The sequence below is a fragment of the Haliotis rufescens genome, unplaced genomic scaffold (assembly GCF_023055435.1).
Source record: "Haliotis rufescens isolate VD_foot unplaced genomic scaffold, xgHalRufe1.0.p SCAF_1, whole genome shotgun sequence".
Taxonomy (NCBI): Eukaryota; Metazoa; Mollusca; class Gastropoda; order Lepetellida; family Haliotidae; genus Haliotis; species Haliotis rufescens.
Genome location: NW_025963779.1, coordinates 54926627 through 54944093, shown reverse-complemented (window position 1 = coordinate 54944093; position 17467 = coordinate 54926627). Strand labels below are relative to the sequence as shown.

The following is a 17467-nucleotide window of genomic DNA, read 5'->3' as shown; positions in this document are numbered from 1 at the left end:
GGACTCCATGAAGTGTGAAAACAAGACAATATCGTGACAATTATCAGCCGACGACACTCCGAAATCTCGGCACGAGCATCAGCCAGTGCAGGACAAAGAAAGCAAAGCCAACACAAAGCTGCAACATCGGCATGATGCAGTAGAACGACGTCATGGTCACCTGGGCAAGATCAGAGAGGAGTGCAAACAGGTGACAGGTCCAAACTAAACACTGCAGACCAGGAAAGGAAATTGGGAAAAGAGATAGCCAACCAGCAGATAAAATCTCCCTGGACTGATTATTTTCCAAATATTTAACTTGAGCCTTTGTGCTCTAGCCACTAAAACATAGCATATGATTTCACGTTGTCAAACATCACCTATATTGATTGGCAATCAATCCGCAAGAATACCTGGCAAATTTACTGACAGTCCTATTTGTAAATAAATCAATGTGCGACTGACAAGGGCCAAATTAACAATGGCCAGCATAATGGAGAACAGCTCCCACAGGAGTTCATCACAAAAGCATGGTCCTTTTCTATCATGTCATCTTATCGTCAGTGCCACATAAAAACATACTTTGATCGATTTGTCCCCAAAAGTAATCTGAGCGTGTAGGCCTGGCTAGCTTGGAGTGACAATATGTCAATGGGCTAAGCTGTCACATGTCAGAGAGACAAGGACAACTTGACACACAACCAGTTACAATATCTTTCTGCATGTCTTCAATTCTATCAAACCTAAGAGATGACAAGTTGAAGATTAACTTCAGACTCTCTGAAGATTTATCTGCAGAATGTCACACAAAATATCTTGGTGATTTCCAATGCCGTTGAGATTTCATTGCAGCAGTAAAGTCAATGGTTTGTTAAACCAAAATCAATTTCTAAGAAAACAAATACAAAGAACCGTATTGTTCTTTTTTTATGCCTTGATAATCCATTGTAGCTTAAAAAGAACTTGTTTATAATCATAATCATAGCTGTAAAAATAGAACCATTGTGACAGAATTCATTCAAGAAATAAAAAAAGTCTGCCTTTTAAAATACCCCATTTACAATAGTTCAAGAATTGAATTCATTGAACAGTATGCATCAAGGCAATGAAATGTATCCTTTCTGTGGCTTTACACATTCTAATTTTTATTTTCAATTGATCAATCTGACTTGACTTATTGATCTGACAATTACCTGAGAGAAACACAAAACTGTTGAAATCAGTTAAGTCAATCTTCAGACATTGATATCTTTAATTACACCAACAAAGAATGTCTAAATGGCATTGTGAGCGAACAAGTGTCAAAGAAATGAAATATATCAACTATTTCCCGAACCATTTTCACACTTGATCAGAAATTCTCATCAACCAATCAGAAAGCATTTAGCAATAATTCTATATGGTTTCCTCGACGATGGCAGATATTGTTCACTTTCAACAGGCATGTTACTAAAGCCACTTAACCCATTAGTATTGTATCTCCGCCATTACCACTTTACACCCCATTCAAACTCCATTCCTAGCTCTCATATCGGGTCATACCCATATCACAGAGGAAATGCTTTCAACAATTTCTCACAGCCATGGAAAACTTGAAAACAATTTGATTTTTCATGGTGCTCCAGCAGTCGAGGTCTGTTTTGATGAATACACAATTGCCATACTTTTCAGGCCATTTCCAAGCCATTTTGTCACTATGTCTTCTCATAAAACTCAAATCAGAAACAATTTGCATAATCACTGCGCTGAAAACAAAGCGTGTAACACCATTTAGAAAGCTGCACAAGAAACCCGCCACTCTCGTGGAGGGAGGTTGTAATGGTCCAATCAATTACGTTCTCCCGTTTGACGGATATTGCCAATATTTTCAGACTTCTCTACAGGAGTGTAATGTTCGCTGACCCGAAGAGGCAGATCACAAAAATAGTAAACACATCTGAATGGTCCAAAATGAAAAATCTATGCCTTAATTGTGTAAAAGTTCCTGTCCTTTTTGCTGATGTGCACTAAAGGCATGACAAGCTAAAAGGAGATTTTCAACTCATGGATTAACTTTGTACATAAATCAATAGAGTTTTGGATATTTATTAGGTTTTTTTCATGTTTGTTTATGACTGTGGATGTTGGGAATCTGTGTTCTATAGATTCTTAAAATAAATTACACTGAGAGCAATCAAAACATTGAACAATATGCATGATGCTTCAGTAACACTGGTAAAAGTTTGAAAAGATCTGCTAAAATAATTGGATTTTATTCCCAGAAACATATCTTAAACTTACTCTTTCAGCCAAAACTGGAACTACAGTTTTTCAATTGTAAGTTGCTAAACAGATAAATACTTATGTTTGACTGAAAAAATGCAGCATCCTTCATACAGTGACTTAATTGTTTACAAAAAACATCGATCAAATTGCTCACAGCAAATTTGAAATAAACATTCCTTCTTAGTTTTGGATACAATGAAAATTAAAAAAAAAATAAAAGTACCCAATTTACATAATTGTATCTACCATATGTTCACAACAACACCTTTGTAGTACATTAAATTAATAATTCATTTCCTCTCAACCTTTACATTATACCCCATCACACTGAAAGCAGCCATGGACAAAAGCACTCTCTCCAACTACAGAGCATAAACGTAAACAAAAGTAAGCCATAAAAGTTTGAATGGTTCAGGATGAAAGTTTTGATGTTTTCAGAGTTGAAGATAACAGTACAATTCTTTGATGTTCTGTCTGGATTGAGAACTATAAGCAAGGGCAGTAGTGCATGAATTTGCCTCACTTTGATTCATAATTCAGCAACAACAAGATGAGCAGAAAGTGCTCATCAATAAGAACAAACTTCATGGCAAGCGCTCATCACTTTTTAAAACTTTCAATGGTGTGTTGAAACAAAAGATATGGGGAGAGACAAAGGTTGTCCTATGTTGCAAGTGCTCTTCAACAGAAGTTGATCACATCCACTTTATCTCTTTACTGTTAACCATGGGGTATGTTGTTTAATATTTCATCAAGTTTAAGCTAAACCTCTTTTGATGGTGAGGCAGCAGGCTGGTGATTGGAGCGTGACTAAGTTAATACCTGCAAATCTATTGTGAGTCCTGTCGCTGCTTTGTTGGGAAGGATAGGGTGTTTGATCGTGAATCAATACCCATGCTTATCATCATGACTTATTCATGTTAGTGATGTGCTCGGTGTGTCCTGGTGATCAGCTCACAGCTAATCCTCTTGATGGTGGAGCAACGCGAGCAGACGGTTACAAATGTGGAGAGGAACTGGATGACTTGGACGTCCTTGTGGGCTGTGGCTGCTACTCCTGTGACATCTCATGTAGCAGGGTGCCTTCAACCACCAAACAGACCTTGTGAATAATTGACTACAATGCTTGTGAGCCACTGCCTAGCACACACGATACGGTCTCCCGAGAATCAGAAAGAAGTTTGATGCAATCTTGCTGAAGTACGAAGCTGAACAATCTGCTAAAATTGACGGCACCAATCAGCATGATCGCTGGAGTCCATTTTGTCCTCATACCAGTCCATGATTGTTCCAGCAGACTGCCAAGCTTTTAGTGGCGCATCCCACGGGACAGTTCTTGCTTTGAGTCCTCTCATTACAGGTGTGACAAAACTCTCTGGTCGCACCCCTGGGAACCAAGGTGCGAAATAAACTGTCCCCGTTGGCCTGACAAACATCAAATAATCAGTGATCAGGCAATCACCATCTGGAAAATAGCCCAGCATGATATAATTATACTGGGTTGCAAATGATCACAAGTGCCAATTTGATGATGTACAAATTTCAAGGTGTGAACATTTCATCAGCCGGTCAGAAGGAAAGCGGAAAATGTTTGTATGGATGAATCATACAAAACTAATAGAATTTCGACTGTCATAATTCACATTTAAAACAGGAACCAAAAACAAATGCAGACAATCAGTCAGTCGACAGCATCAGCCGCCTTGACAATAAATAATTGAAAGAAGAGATGCAAAACGGTGGAGTGGAACCAATGCCTTTGTGGCCACGAATGGCCAGTGAGGTAACACGAGACTAGGCAGCTCTTCGGAAGACCTGATAGTTTTCAATTATCTTGTCAACATACACTGATTCCAGTCAAACAATCCCTGCAAGGACAGGCAGCCAACAATGACACAGCAATTACTGTTATCAAGCAGTTCAAACATAAATCAGCCCCTAGAATTGAAGCTCAGTGGTAATCACTGGCCAATTCATACAACAATGAATTCACAGCCAAGCAGACTGCTTCACTTTCTTCGAAACCACAATCCATGAAATTGCTGTTTCATATGACGTACTGAGAAAATAACATATCATAATTGATAATTCTTCACTTCGGTTAAATCTGATGCTGGCCCATCTTGATTATTATAGGAATTAATTGTCCCAGCACCTACAGATGTGGTTATTTCATACTTGATAAGATACACTGGTGCTCTAGTGCCGGCAGACTCTGAAGCCAAATAGATCAACATCATCACAGATAATTAATTCTGTCACCACGATGCACATGTTGAAGTGCCTTTTATCCTCTTTATTGGTAATTTTTCATAATAGTGGCACATGAGAAAACAGAACTCCTCCAATGAAAATTAATTATTGCCAGAGATTCTTTTGTACCTGAACAACCCATACATTATTGGTATGCCCCAGTTAAGTAATATTCAACAGAGAAACAGTTTGAACAAAACATATCAAGCCATACTAAATCATCTTGGAGGTAACTAACACCATGTGACAAATACACCAGGCACAGTCTGGGACTGTGAGCCAACAGCTTGAAGCCCTACTAAAAATTCTTTCGGTCTAGTAAGCTTTGCTAATAAAAGTTCATACACTCTGATCTACTGAAAATGATATCAAGTGACACATTCAGGCAGTAGACTTCTGGCAGATTGCAGACAATACATCCCACTGAGAGTGTGTATTTATTTCTTAACTGTCAGTTCCAGAAAACCCAGTAACCAGTCTGTCAAAAGACAAACACTGATGTTGTCTCACATATATCAAAGATAGTTGTTCAATTTCAAAGTTGTTTCCCAACAAAGTACACCAAATACCCCAAACATGAAACAGATGGGTTGTGAAAACTGGACAAAGGGAAGCAACTCCTGTAAGACAACCCAAACGTGATCATTTTATAATGGTGCTGCACTCAACACAAATGGAGCAAATTTAAATCCATCAGCAAGAAAGAAAAGATTAGCAAATCAGTTGTCAGTATAAGGTAGACATTACATGATAGAATTATAAGATAACATTCACACAAGGTCTCAAGATCAGCATCAAGTAATAAAAAGTATGGTTTCATTTGTGCATGGAACTTTCATAACAATACAAAAGTATTTTCAGTACATAGTTTCAAATTACATTCAATTAAAATTGCACACAAAAATTCTCTCCACTAAGATGTCAAAATTTAATATTGCTGACATAATAATGCTTTCAACAAACTAGTTGAAAAATTCAATTCAAGGTTAACTTTATTATCCAAGTTTAGGAAACACTGAAACAAAGACTTCATTTCATAATAGAATTTTAAAGTTCTTGAAAAATTCAAGTAAATATTTTAAGAAAAATGTCATAATGATTGTCCCAGTTCTCCATGCCATGGTGGCCACCCCACCCAACATGTGGTTGTACTAGGGACAGAAGAGGCCACTGTTGGCACAAGGGCTGGAGCTCACTGCGTAAATGCCAGTGTGTGATAAAAACAAAGGATGGAGTCACTTAGTCAGTTGATATTTAGCAATCAGCAGGACGGAGGGTGGTGTTATCACCTAGAGGTGTTACTGCATGGTTTCAGCACATATATACCTCATATACCACCACTGCCCAGATGTACACAAGGTGGAGTGAGTGAGTGAGTAAGTTGGGTTTAACGTGGCTTTCAACAGTATTCCAGTTATATCATAGCGTGTCAGCTTATGTGGGAAAAAAGCCCAAAGTGATCCAGGTCTTAGACGTTTACCACTTTCGTGAAACCCCAAGCATGGGAATGGTGCTGACAATCCTGTCATACCCAAGGGACGCAAATCTGCAAAGCAAATTGCAGCACTTCAGACAAAAGGGCCATCTGTGCCCCCACACAAGGTGGCTATAGCAACACGAACATACATGAAGACAGACAACATGTCACACAATTATTGTACATACAGGGAGAAAACTAAATCTACTAGCCTGAACAATGATTACATATAAAAAGGGCACCCCTAAAAAAACTGAGTTTCCTCGCACTTGAGCTACCTTAGACAAATTAAATCAGGATACCAAGGCTTGTGCCAAGTTGCAACCCTGATAAATACTTTATCACAATGATAGCAATCAAAATTAACATAGGAGCAGTCAGGGGGCCCTTGATCAAGGCTCTCCTACTGTATCGTCAATGGACAATCATTCCAAAATATTACTAATAGCTGCACCCTTCGCCCATTTAGTTTTGTTCCATACACATACCGGTAAACAGCTTCAAGGTATTTCTCATTCTTAAAGGCCTTTAGAATCTGAGGATCTTCATCATGGTGGTTGTAAATACCATATAACTGTCATGACCAGGCAGGCGGTGGGGTAGCCTAGTGGTTAAAGCCTTGACTCGTCACGCTGAAGACCCGGGTTCAATTCCCCACATGGGTACAATGTATGGAGCCCAATTTTCGGTGTCCCCAGCTGTGATATTGCTGGAATATTGCTAAAAGCAGTGTAGAACCATACTCACTCACAATTATGGCTAGAATCAAATATACTACTCAAAAGAAACACCCATTTTTTTCATCAGACTATTGCTAATCTGCCATGCCATAACAGATTAACTATAGTCATAAGAAAAAAAATTAGGTATTGTTTAACTTCTTTGTTGAAGATAGTGCTTAGGAGTCATTAGAGTAGCAGTTGAAGAACTATGATTCTTCATAAGCATGTTCTAGTTAGAAACTGTATAAAATACCTTGGCTACTGAAACATAATTTATTACTTCTTTCATGTTCAATTGTTGGTCATTGCATGCCACATCACATCAAACAAGCACCAATCCTGACAATAATATCACTGCATTTGGCAAAGAAACTTTGTGATATTGTATTCCAATGTGGTGGAGTAAATGTGTGTTTCAAGTCCTGCATTTGACAACAAAATAGCTTGTGATATTGTATGCAATGTGCTAGTGTAAATGTGTGTGGGAGTGTGTGTGTTTCCTGGGATCCATCATCCCGAGGAAGAACCACACCAACTATCTGCAGGTGACGGCCCAGATAGCCAGGATGATGCACTGTGTTTCTCACTGCCTGACACCCTGGTGTCAGACACACACCAGCACAGCACTGCTTGTGCATGGGTGGTCAAAACACACACCAGCCAATCACAACACGGCCAGTCACAGATCAAAGCCACACTGCAGTGGCTGTTTGTAGACATGTATCCAGCATGAGCCTCCCTCCCATGACACATCTGGCTGCTGGGGAAACCCCACATCCCTCCCCATGTTCTGGGCTAGAGTCTCAACACCACGGTGACTACATGTTCATAGGGCTGAAGGAAAACTAAACAAGAAGAAAATGTCATTGATATTCCCCGTCCTATTCAATATGTATATAAAATCTCAAAATAAAGTATATGTATGCATTGGTTATATACTACCCAAAAGAAGTTAAAGAACACCCGGTTTCTTTCATATTGCTATAGTGTATCTGTCATGCCACGACATACTAACTATAGTAATATGAAATAATTCGGTGTTTGAGTAGTATATATGTGATTATTCCAATCAACATTGTGTTAGTCCTAAATGAGTATCGGTACCAGTGACATGACGGACCCCAGCAGAATGACCAGTTCATGTTAAGACACCATAAGATTCCTTCTGTTCTTTAAATGTTTTATGTATCTTTCATCCAAGTGCACCAGTAATGCATTTTTGCATAACAGAACTTCATTTAGAAGTGGCTGACAGTAATGCTACCATGGTTACATACTGTAATAAGTTCAAAACTCTAAATTATGACCCCCCAAAAAACACATTTAAATTTTGCGGAAATATCAAAAGGCACCAGTTCAGCACAAGATGAAATATTGAACTGTTTTTGAGTTTATGCTCTGGAAATGAATCTCAGCCTCTTTTGAACCTAAGTTATATACTTATTCGTATACTTATATACTTATTCTAAACACACACACAAAATTCACAAATTCCTGCATGGCAAAGGCACTAGTTCATAACTTGCCTGGTGTGCATTCAATTTGAATTTCAAAGTTTCACAAAAGAATAGTGAATGTACTTATGCTCCAGATACTAAATGTGATAGAGGAACAGAGACATTTAAGACTATTTCAGTAACAAGTACTCAGGCAGTGAAAACAAGTACCTACTTTTCCCAAGTTTATGTCATTATTTTGTTTGAAAGCTTAAAAATTATACAGCCACAGGCTGAGCCTGAGACAATTTTTTAAGCCTATTTAGTTATTCCTTTTTCATTTTTTTCTGAAGTTGTTAAATTAATAATACTATCTTCTGGTTCAAGAACTATAATGCTGATTCATGTTATGTAAAACACATGTTTAATAGGGCACAAATTCCTATTGTCATCATGTTAAAGGCTTTGGTTGCTGGACACTGAACACGGCACCAACATACCTTTTGGACATGAACTTGGTCATAGCCACCAGCAGGCCCAGGCTGTGCTGAAGGAAGTCAGCAGCATTCTTGTCTCCATCAATAGGCCCGCGCACGTTGCTGAAGTAGTGCTGAAGCTTGTCAATCACTCCAACACTGATGATGTAGCTGAAATAAAAAAATTGTACATTGAATCCAATGATATCCATGGGTAGACACTATGTATCAAATTCCAATAATAGATGGCTAATTCACTTTGGACTTTCCTTTCCATCTACAGTTTGGGGGGTGGGGAGGGGGGTGAATGTTCTATTTACAATCTGTCAGCTCTATTCCTGACACCAGTTCTCATCACATTTCACATTTACCCATAATGGACTCTACCGTAAACTTGCAAATAAACTGGAAAATAACTTCAAGCAGCACCAATTCATGTTTATTCGGAAGGTGCCACAAAATCATCCAGCGTAACAAATTTTCTTTACATCATAAATACTTTGCAATGTCCCTTTACTGTATTCAGCACCCTGCTTCAATAAGCGCCCCTGACAATCAACATGATAATTCTTTTGGGCACAGAATGATTATGTTGATTACAGTATACAGATTGTTATTCCCTCAGGAACACACCCGGATTAATGAAGGCAGGACAATATGTATTGTGAGTAAGAATAGGTCACTGCTTCAGTTACTGGGCTAATTATAACAAGGCAAGCTGTACTTAACAAATACACAATTACAAAAACATTCTATGTTAAACAGCAATTGATATAAAATCCAGCATCAGAAAAAGATCTCTCTAAAAACCTACACAAACTAATGTTAGGTATATCATACCAGTTTGAATCATCAAATAAACCAGATGATATGAAGTACTCTGAGAAGAAGACATAGTGAGTCATGGCCTTCAAATGTGATACTGCCTTTTTGTGTCAGGTTATCAAGGATTTCATGGCAGCGGAGGAGATTTTGGCACCCCCTGTTCAAATACAATGGTTTCACACTTCACCTTGGGCTAATTCAGTCAGGACCCATTGAAAACGAGTGTTTTCTTTTGAAGAGAAGGTGAAAGTGCTTTAGAGAGTTGTGAAGAGGTGTTTGAAGACCTGGAACTATTTCTAGAGCTCTCCCATGCTGACAAATAGCTCCACTTATTTTCATATGCAAGCAGATTTGGTGAAACACTAAAGACTGCCATTCATAATTTCAAAAAGAGATGTGAGGTTCAACTGTCTCGGAAACACTCAATTACATCAGAAAAAAATCGACAGAGCTCTTTCAGGAAATTAAGTCATTCTTTTCAAATTTGTTCTTTATTTCAAAATGGAATTTGGTGATGGTTGTGAATACAAGACTGGGGAAACAAACGTGACCATGAGAGTGGAATAAGTCAAGTGTGAGCTTCTAATAATCTTGTGTCACTGTGGGCCCCACAAGAACCTTGATTTCCCGCGGATTTGGAACACGACATCCTGCATGTGACAAGCTGTATAGCCACTGAGATGCGATCAATGCAATATTACGGAGGGACTTCCTCTTCCAACTGAATACGCAGATTCGGCCCACCATTACGAGACGTTGTGGGCTACAATATGTCCAAATCCCTTTCAACTCAAGACCAAAGTCTGAATAAAAGCCATGAGAATTCCCATCGACCATTTGCAAGCAAAGACAACGTTAATTCCTAAGCTATTGAAGCATGAGCAAAGTGTCGCCTTCAGCCCACCAGTGACAGGAAATTAAAGACTCTCTGGTCAACTTCTTCAATAGCAGTGCATGTGTGAATGAACAACCTCAGTGGCCACCAAGTATATAATCATTCATTAGGAATCAAACTGGCATCGCCAACTTGAACGCACCTCTTAAGACACACTAACAACTCTTTCAATGACTGGAGGTACAGGGAGGTCACTCAGATACTGATGAAGAGAGCAAACAACCCTTTGTGGAACTGCACAATCCCAACAAATAACCATTATTTGACTATTAATTAACTGTATAGGACTGCACTCAGCTGGAGTGCAATGCAACAATTAGAAGATACAGGATGCTGCATTCTAGCATCCTCATGTTGTTGTCTGCATCCGGCAATGGGCATCTCTATGATCCACATGTAAGCTACTTTTAAGAATGTCAAGTCAAATTATTTTTTACAACTACATACCATATAGTTGGTTTAACATACATGCTACATGTGGATGGCTGTATCAAGCTATGGGCATATCTATTCTCTATAACCCGACATGGGTACAATGTGTGAAGCCCATTTCTGGTGTCACCCGCCATGAAATTGCTGGAATATTGCTAAAAGCGGCGTAAAATCAAACTCACTCACTCACTCACTATTCTCTATAAAAGTCTTTCATTCAAATTAGTTTTTGTACTATAATACAGGTTCGGTACAATATAAAATCTTAAATCAAAATAGGCACATTAAACACGAACTGTATATTTTTTATGTTATACAATACATGTATTCATGTTCACTATAGGCCACTTTCAAGTTACTTACTTCTAGAAATCACAGTTCCTTGACTTTTCCCAACCCTGGCTTCCGTTGATTTATCAGAAGCGTGTGACTGAATTGATATATATAAAGGAAGTTTTTTTCTAAAATATATATGGTATAATTAATGGACGTTAACTTCTTTATTATGAGGAACACAACGTTTCAGAGTATATACATATACTTACTCCTTCATCAGGTAAGTACATATTCCAAAACATTGTGTTCCTCATAATAAAGAGGTTGACATCCATAAATTCTCTTCCTTATGTGTATCACTTCTAAATGCCTTTCAAAGACTATATATGGTATACTTCTCAAAGTTTGATAGGTTTACAGAGATATTTTATACTATTTACAATAGTACACTGATTTTATATTGTTGTCTAGTTTTCTGTGTGTTAATGTTTAAATCATCAGTTGAGGTTTAAGAATCAACTTCCATATTGTTTTGCATTTATGGAGGTATCAACATAAAAACCTGAGGGCACTCTTTGCATACACTGTTTTTTATGTTTATACTTCCATAAACACAAAACATATGTCAGTCAATTTTTAAGTAACCACAATTTGATAACCAAGAAATTTGTTAATCCAGACAACTGAACTGGAAATGGCACTGCCTAGATTAACAGTGTTTCACTGACTCCCTCTCTAAAATTGAGTAGTGTATAATTCATGCACAGCAGCCATTGCGACAACTCAGTTCTAAACTGAATCAACTGTTATGGCAAGGATGGGTATGGGGACCCAACCTGACCCAGGACACACACGAGGTGATTGAATAAATGGAACTTGATCCAGCCACAATCACACCAGTTTTATGTTTCTCCAAACCATAAACCACTTAATGAGATTATATGTACATTTATTTCACTCCAGTCCATAAACTCCAACTGTAAAACCAAACACTTTCCCTGCTAGAACGGGAATCCATCTCTTCCAGCTCTTTCTTCCATATAACCAAACCTAAATTGAACGCAGTGATTTTGATAAATGAATTGTTTGATATTGGTCTGAGATTTTATGTCTGAGCTCCAAGGCCTCCATGCCAATACTCCTAATTTAGATGGAGTTGAGATATCCGTTTCACTGCAGCACAATGTTTTTATTGTCCAATGCGCCTGAAACTCAAGATTTTCATTGACAGAGTTAATAGATACTATATTAGCAAATTGTATTGGCGGGGCAATTTTTGCTGTCCATGCTGCATGATACTGGAAAGGAGCATATCACATTTCACAGGAGTTTATTACTGATGAACTGGAGAAGTCAGGAAGAGCTTGTCTGCATTCAGCCAGTTAATAATTCTCGAAGGCTCCTGTACGTGCGACTCCTTTGCATGGACAACTTTCAGGACTGACTTCATTTCACTGTATTGTTTTAGCCTGGATCTATTTTGCTGCGGGCTAAACCCAATGCAGCAAAACAAAATGATTAATATCGTTCTTTGGATAATATCCTGACTGTGGGCTTATGTTCCAGCAACGTTGTCATCAGCAAGGCAGCTTGTATTTTGCCATTTCCTGGCTCAACATAGAATTAAAAGACATGTCAAATCTGCCAGTGGTGAGAAGTTGTTTTATGGTGAAATTTTGCCCTGGAGTGTTGAGCAGTGAGCGAGGATGGTCTCTCATTTCAGGTACTGCTTGCCATCACGCATCCTGTTGTCAAGGCGTAAAAGAGAGGTTCACGCTTTCTCCGCCCTAGGTTAAGGAAATCTTGCCCCTGCGATTTGACGACCTTGTAATTTCTCACTCCACAATGAGGTTTTTTTCCTTTTTGTTTTTCACGCTTAATTTCCAGCAATGTTTGCATTGTCATGCCCCTGTGGATTTTGATTGGCACCTTCGTAAACTAACCACACATTAGCAAACACTGCTCAATAGCAAACAATGAAAACTGAAAATGAGAGAAAAATCGTGATTGCTCCTGAGTAACCACTGAGCTTTAAGCTTGAAGGATAGGGACAGGTGCTTGATTCTAACACTTCAAATTTGCATTATATCAAATATGTTTTTCATTCTGATAATTTAAAAACAGATATCAAAACAAACTGGACTATTTTCTTGAAATATCAGTTTTGAGCTGAGACTGATGAGAGAAATTTTCTACAAGACTAGCTATTAAGCCATTATAGTAAAACGCAGAGAAAAATAAATGAGAATCGTCTCTCAAAATCTATCAATGTTATTTGACCATCAAAACATATATCAGGACACAAAGGCATAAATGACAATAGTGAAAAATAAAAATAAAAATAGAACAAAAAGAAAACACAGATCCTTGGGGCATTTAAGTAACAAATTCAAGCAAGCATATAAACAACATGAAAATAGGTCTTTAAAAGGCATTTAGAAGTGATACACATAAGGAATAGAATATATGGATGTCAACTTCTTTATTATGAGGAACACAACGTTTCGGAGTATATGCTTACTCCTTCATCAGGTGAATGAATGCCAGGAGGCAGAGAGCATATATAATATATGTACATGTAAGGACAACAAAATTAATAAGATAACAAAGGGTAGAAACTAACAAAGGGTAGAAACTAACAAAGGGTAGAAACTAACAAAGGGAAGCCAACAGATGAAAAATAAAAATTATTATCCAGTAAACCATGGTGACCTTTAACATTTTTCGCACGCATAATTTCAGTCTGTCAACTCCAAAAACTTTGGAGTCTTCTTGCCAAAAAATGTATTTTGGCATAATTTCCAGTATATTTTAGTTTCAGCTTATGAACTAGTATAATGTGATGTTACTAGACAAGAGGAAATTTTACTCGACTGGAGCATGTGACAAGTGGCTAGAGTAGCAGACTGTAATGCCTATAATCTGAACAACCACATGTTCTGAATCCTGATAAATCATTCTTCATATTTTCAGCATTCATATTACGAAAATATTTTTTGGCAGATTGCAGAAGACAAAAGATTTGAATAGCATATGTTGATTCTTGAAATATTTTTCTTTAAACAAATTTAACCAAGTACAAACTTCCAAACAGGTATAAACTCTATAACCATCACTCCAAATCCGAAAACCTGTAAATTGATATGTAGATTGCAAATTTGTATTTTCGGAACTTCATAAACAGGAAAAGTTGTTGGCACAAAACTAAATCAAACTGCTGAAACAATTATTCAAGTCGCCATTAACAGAAGCAAATCATTTAGTGACAGTGAATGATGAAATAATCACACTAAGCCCTGAACAGTTCTCCTGTTCCCAGTGACCTTAGAAGGTGATACCAGTGGTTAGGAAAAGTCTGTTCAATGTAGAGATACTGTTTTCCCTACTGCTAACTCTATCTGACACTCTGGCAGGCCCAGGCGACTTTCCCTGTGTGATTCCCCAGTCTGGTTGTGATAAGACTCCCAGATAAGGGCCGACAACCTGCATCCCCTACAATATGCGATAACACAACAACAGATCGCTGATACGCTCTACAAGGGTGGTTTGGAAAGATTTCACTTGTCATGTTACTCTACAGAACACCACCACTGTGACAAATTAGGTCATCATTTGAAATAAATAATGTGCAGCCAAAGGCTTCTTTCTATCTTACCAGTCCTAAAATAAAGACAAGACATCATTTTACTGAAAGTTACCAGAAACAATGATTAGCTCAAACCTACTACATTAAATCATAATATAAGCACAATAAAATGGCATCAATTATTGTATAGAGATGTTATGTAAAAAATATTTGTGAACGCAAGAGTACATGATGCCATTGTTTGAAGTTAAGTTCATGAGGAGGGTGAGAGAATTGGGGTGAGAGAGTGAGCTGGGCTTAATGTCGCATTGAACAATATTCCAGTTATATCACGACATGTCAGCTTAATGTGGGAGGAAAGCCCGAAGAAGACGTTTAACCCACGAGCATGGGCATGGTGCTGACAAACCTAGAAACATAATCAGGGCAAACCAGATTCAAACCAATGATCACAGGTTTCTGGCATACCCAAGGGACATAACTGCACAGTGAATTTCCAAACCTTAGATGACTGGGCCACCCGATTTTGGGGAGAGTATTCTAGGATGAATAACTGCCAAATTGCTGATACCACATTAAGCATTATTTACTGACTAACTCTTGTCTAAAATATTATTCAAAGAATTGTTTAGGCTTCAGTAACACTTCACCTTTATCAGTAATCACAGCAACCAGTAAATAATCTGGACCAGACAAACCAGTGATTGACATCATGAGCCATGATCCATCCAGTTTTTGGTCAGGTGACATACACAATCCCTAACCACAATATCATCATAATACTTAGCTCAAGGATTGACATGAAGTCTGAACCAGTCACATGCCATGTATGACAATACTTTGATCACAATGAAATGTATCCTAAAATATATCCAAATGTATTCTAAAAAAGAAGAAAACAAAATCTGATACATACAAAATTTCTTTTTTTGTCCAAAAGCAATAAATGATAATGGTGCATCGGTGAAATATTTCAGTCTAAACAAAGAAAATGAGCACTTTTCATGTTTGTTTGTTTGTTTGTTTGTTGTTTAACGCCGCACTCAGCAATATTCCAGCTATATGACGGCAGTCTGTAAAATAATCGAGTCTGGACCAGACAATCCAGTGATTGACATCATGAGCATGATCCACGCAATTGGGATCAATGACATGTATCAACCAAGTCAGCGAGCCTGACCACCCGATCCCGTTAGTCGCCTTTTACAACAAGCATAGTCGCCTTTTACGACAAGTATGGGTTGCTGAAGACCTATTCTACCCCGGAATCTTCACGGGTCCACTTTTCATGAATGTGTAAAGTGGATGAATATTGTCTAATGCCCCGGTCAGCATTAATCCAGCTGTATCACTGCCAATAAATAATCAAGTCTGGACCAGGCAAACCAGTGACTGAAAGCATGAGTCCTAATATAAGGGCATGATGACATTCAACTCATCATGTCACCAAGAGTGACAGACCAATCCATAACATAATAATTGGCTCTTTCAATCAAAGAATACTTGGAAATACATTCATCCCAAATTCCTGAAGGGGTGGCCAATTCTACCCTTTAAGTTCCAATTAGGGCAAGAATGATACCACCGTGAAGATCAGAGTTGGAATTGGTCCTCATCAACTCATGCCTGCCATAAGAGGCAACTAATAAGAGACTTATGGTTGTATGCATGTCATCATATAACTGGAATATTGCTCAGTGCAGCGTTAAACAACAAACAAACACACAAGAATGATACATGGACTTGGTGCAACCTGAGTATTTGTTTTCGTGCAAGTTAACTTGCAACTTGCTCCAGGCAAACGCAACACTCAACATAACAACTGACCTACCAACCATGCAGAAAAGACTTAAGGGGAAAAAATAAATAAATTGACGATAATTAGACAGGACATGCTGTGCCTATCTTGTACAAATTAACCAGTTTTTTCCTGGTGCCACCACACTGATGACGCTAATTTCACACCTTTTTTGCTTCTGTGATGTCAAACAAGGTTTCCAAATACACCAAAAACACAAAACTGTATCTACCAGTTACACGTGAAACAATTACTTAGTTTATTCCTGAAGGAGGAAATATGTGGCTGAAGATATTATCCTGAATTCCACAATGAAATGACATTCTGAAACTGTCTGAAAAGATGTAAACAACCCAATGGACGTCTGAAATAGGACCCACAATCTTTATCATGACAGCCCAGCTCCTACTGAGAAAAACTAAACAAGACAAAACCAGAAATTCAATAGTTGGAGATTTGATAATCTTGATCGTACTGTGCAACCACAAGCGTCATGTTTTACCTGATAATGTCTGTGTCAAAACACCGTTTTTTGTTCCGTGGCATTTCCATCTGACTTGTGGGGGCAAGGGAAGGAGGGACTCGCTGATACAACTAGTATCTTGCGATAGGGGAAACATGCAAATTATGTCTAAAAGGAGTATGGTCTTCTTTAATAAAGTGTGATGTAATGGTATTCACAAACATTCAACAAATATTTACATGATCAATCATCTTCTCACCAAGTTTCTAGTCCATAAAATTATTTGTTATATTGCTGGATGAATGTCTCAATAATTGACCATGGTTAGAAATTAATTTTATTTTCACTAGTCTACAACATGATCTGCTGGAGAGTTGACATCTACCAAAAGATAAACGTGGTAGTATGCAATGAAATTCTGCTAGTTCTTCCTGAATTTGCTCGCCTTGGACTAGGATCTTTTGTAAATTTCTAACACAGTGTCATGGAGCTGTGCTCCAATGATCAGGGGTGTCATTAAACAAGAATAAAGTAATAATGAAAATGTGGTAATAGGTTCACAGGTTTCTTATTAGCAGCTAATT

The 17467-nt window shown here is 38.0% G+C and overlaps 1 protein-coding gene across 1 annotated transcript in view; it reads right to left on the bottom strand.

Annotated features, from left to right (window-relative positions):
* The window catches only part of LOC124131542 (S phase cyclin A-associated protein in the endoplasmic reticulum-like), a 121157-nt gene that overhangs the window by 65653 nt on the left and 38037 nt on the right, over positions 1–17467 (bottom strand). Inside the window, exon 24 of the mRNA XM_048398067.1 lies at positions 8633–8779. Coding sequence (XP_048254024.1) covers positions 8633–8779 — 147 coding nt within the window. The remainder of the gene's footprint in view (positions 1–8632; positions 8780–17467) is intronic.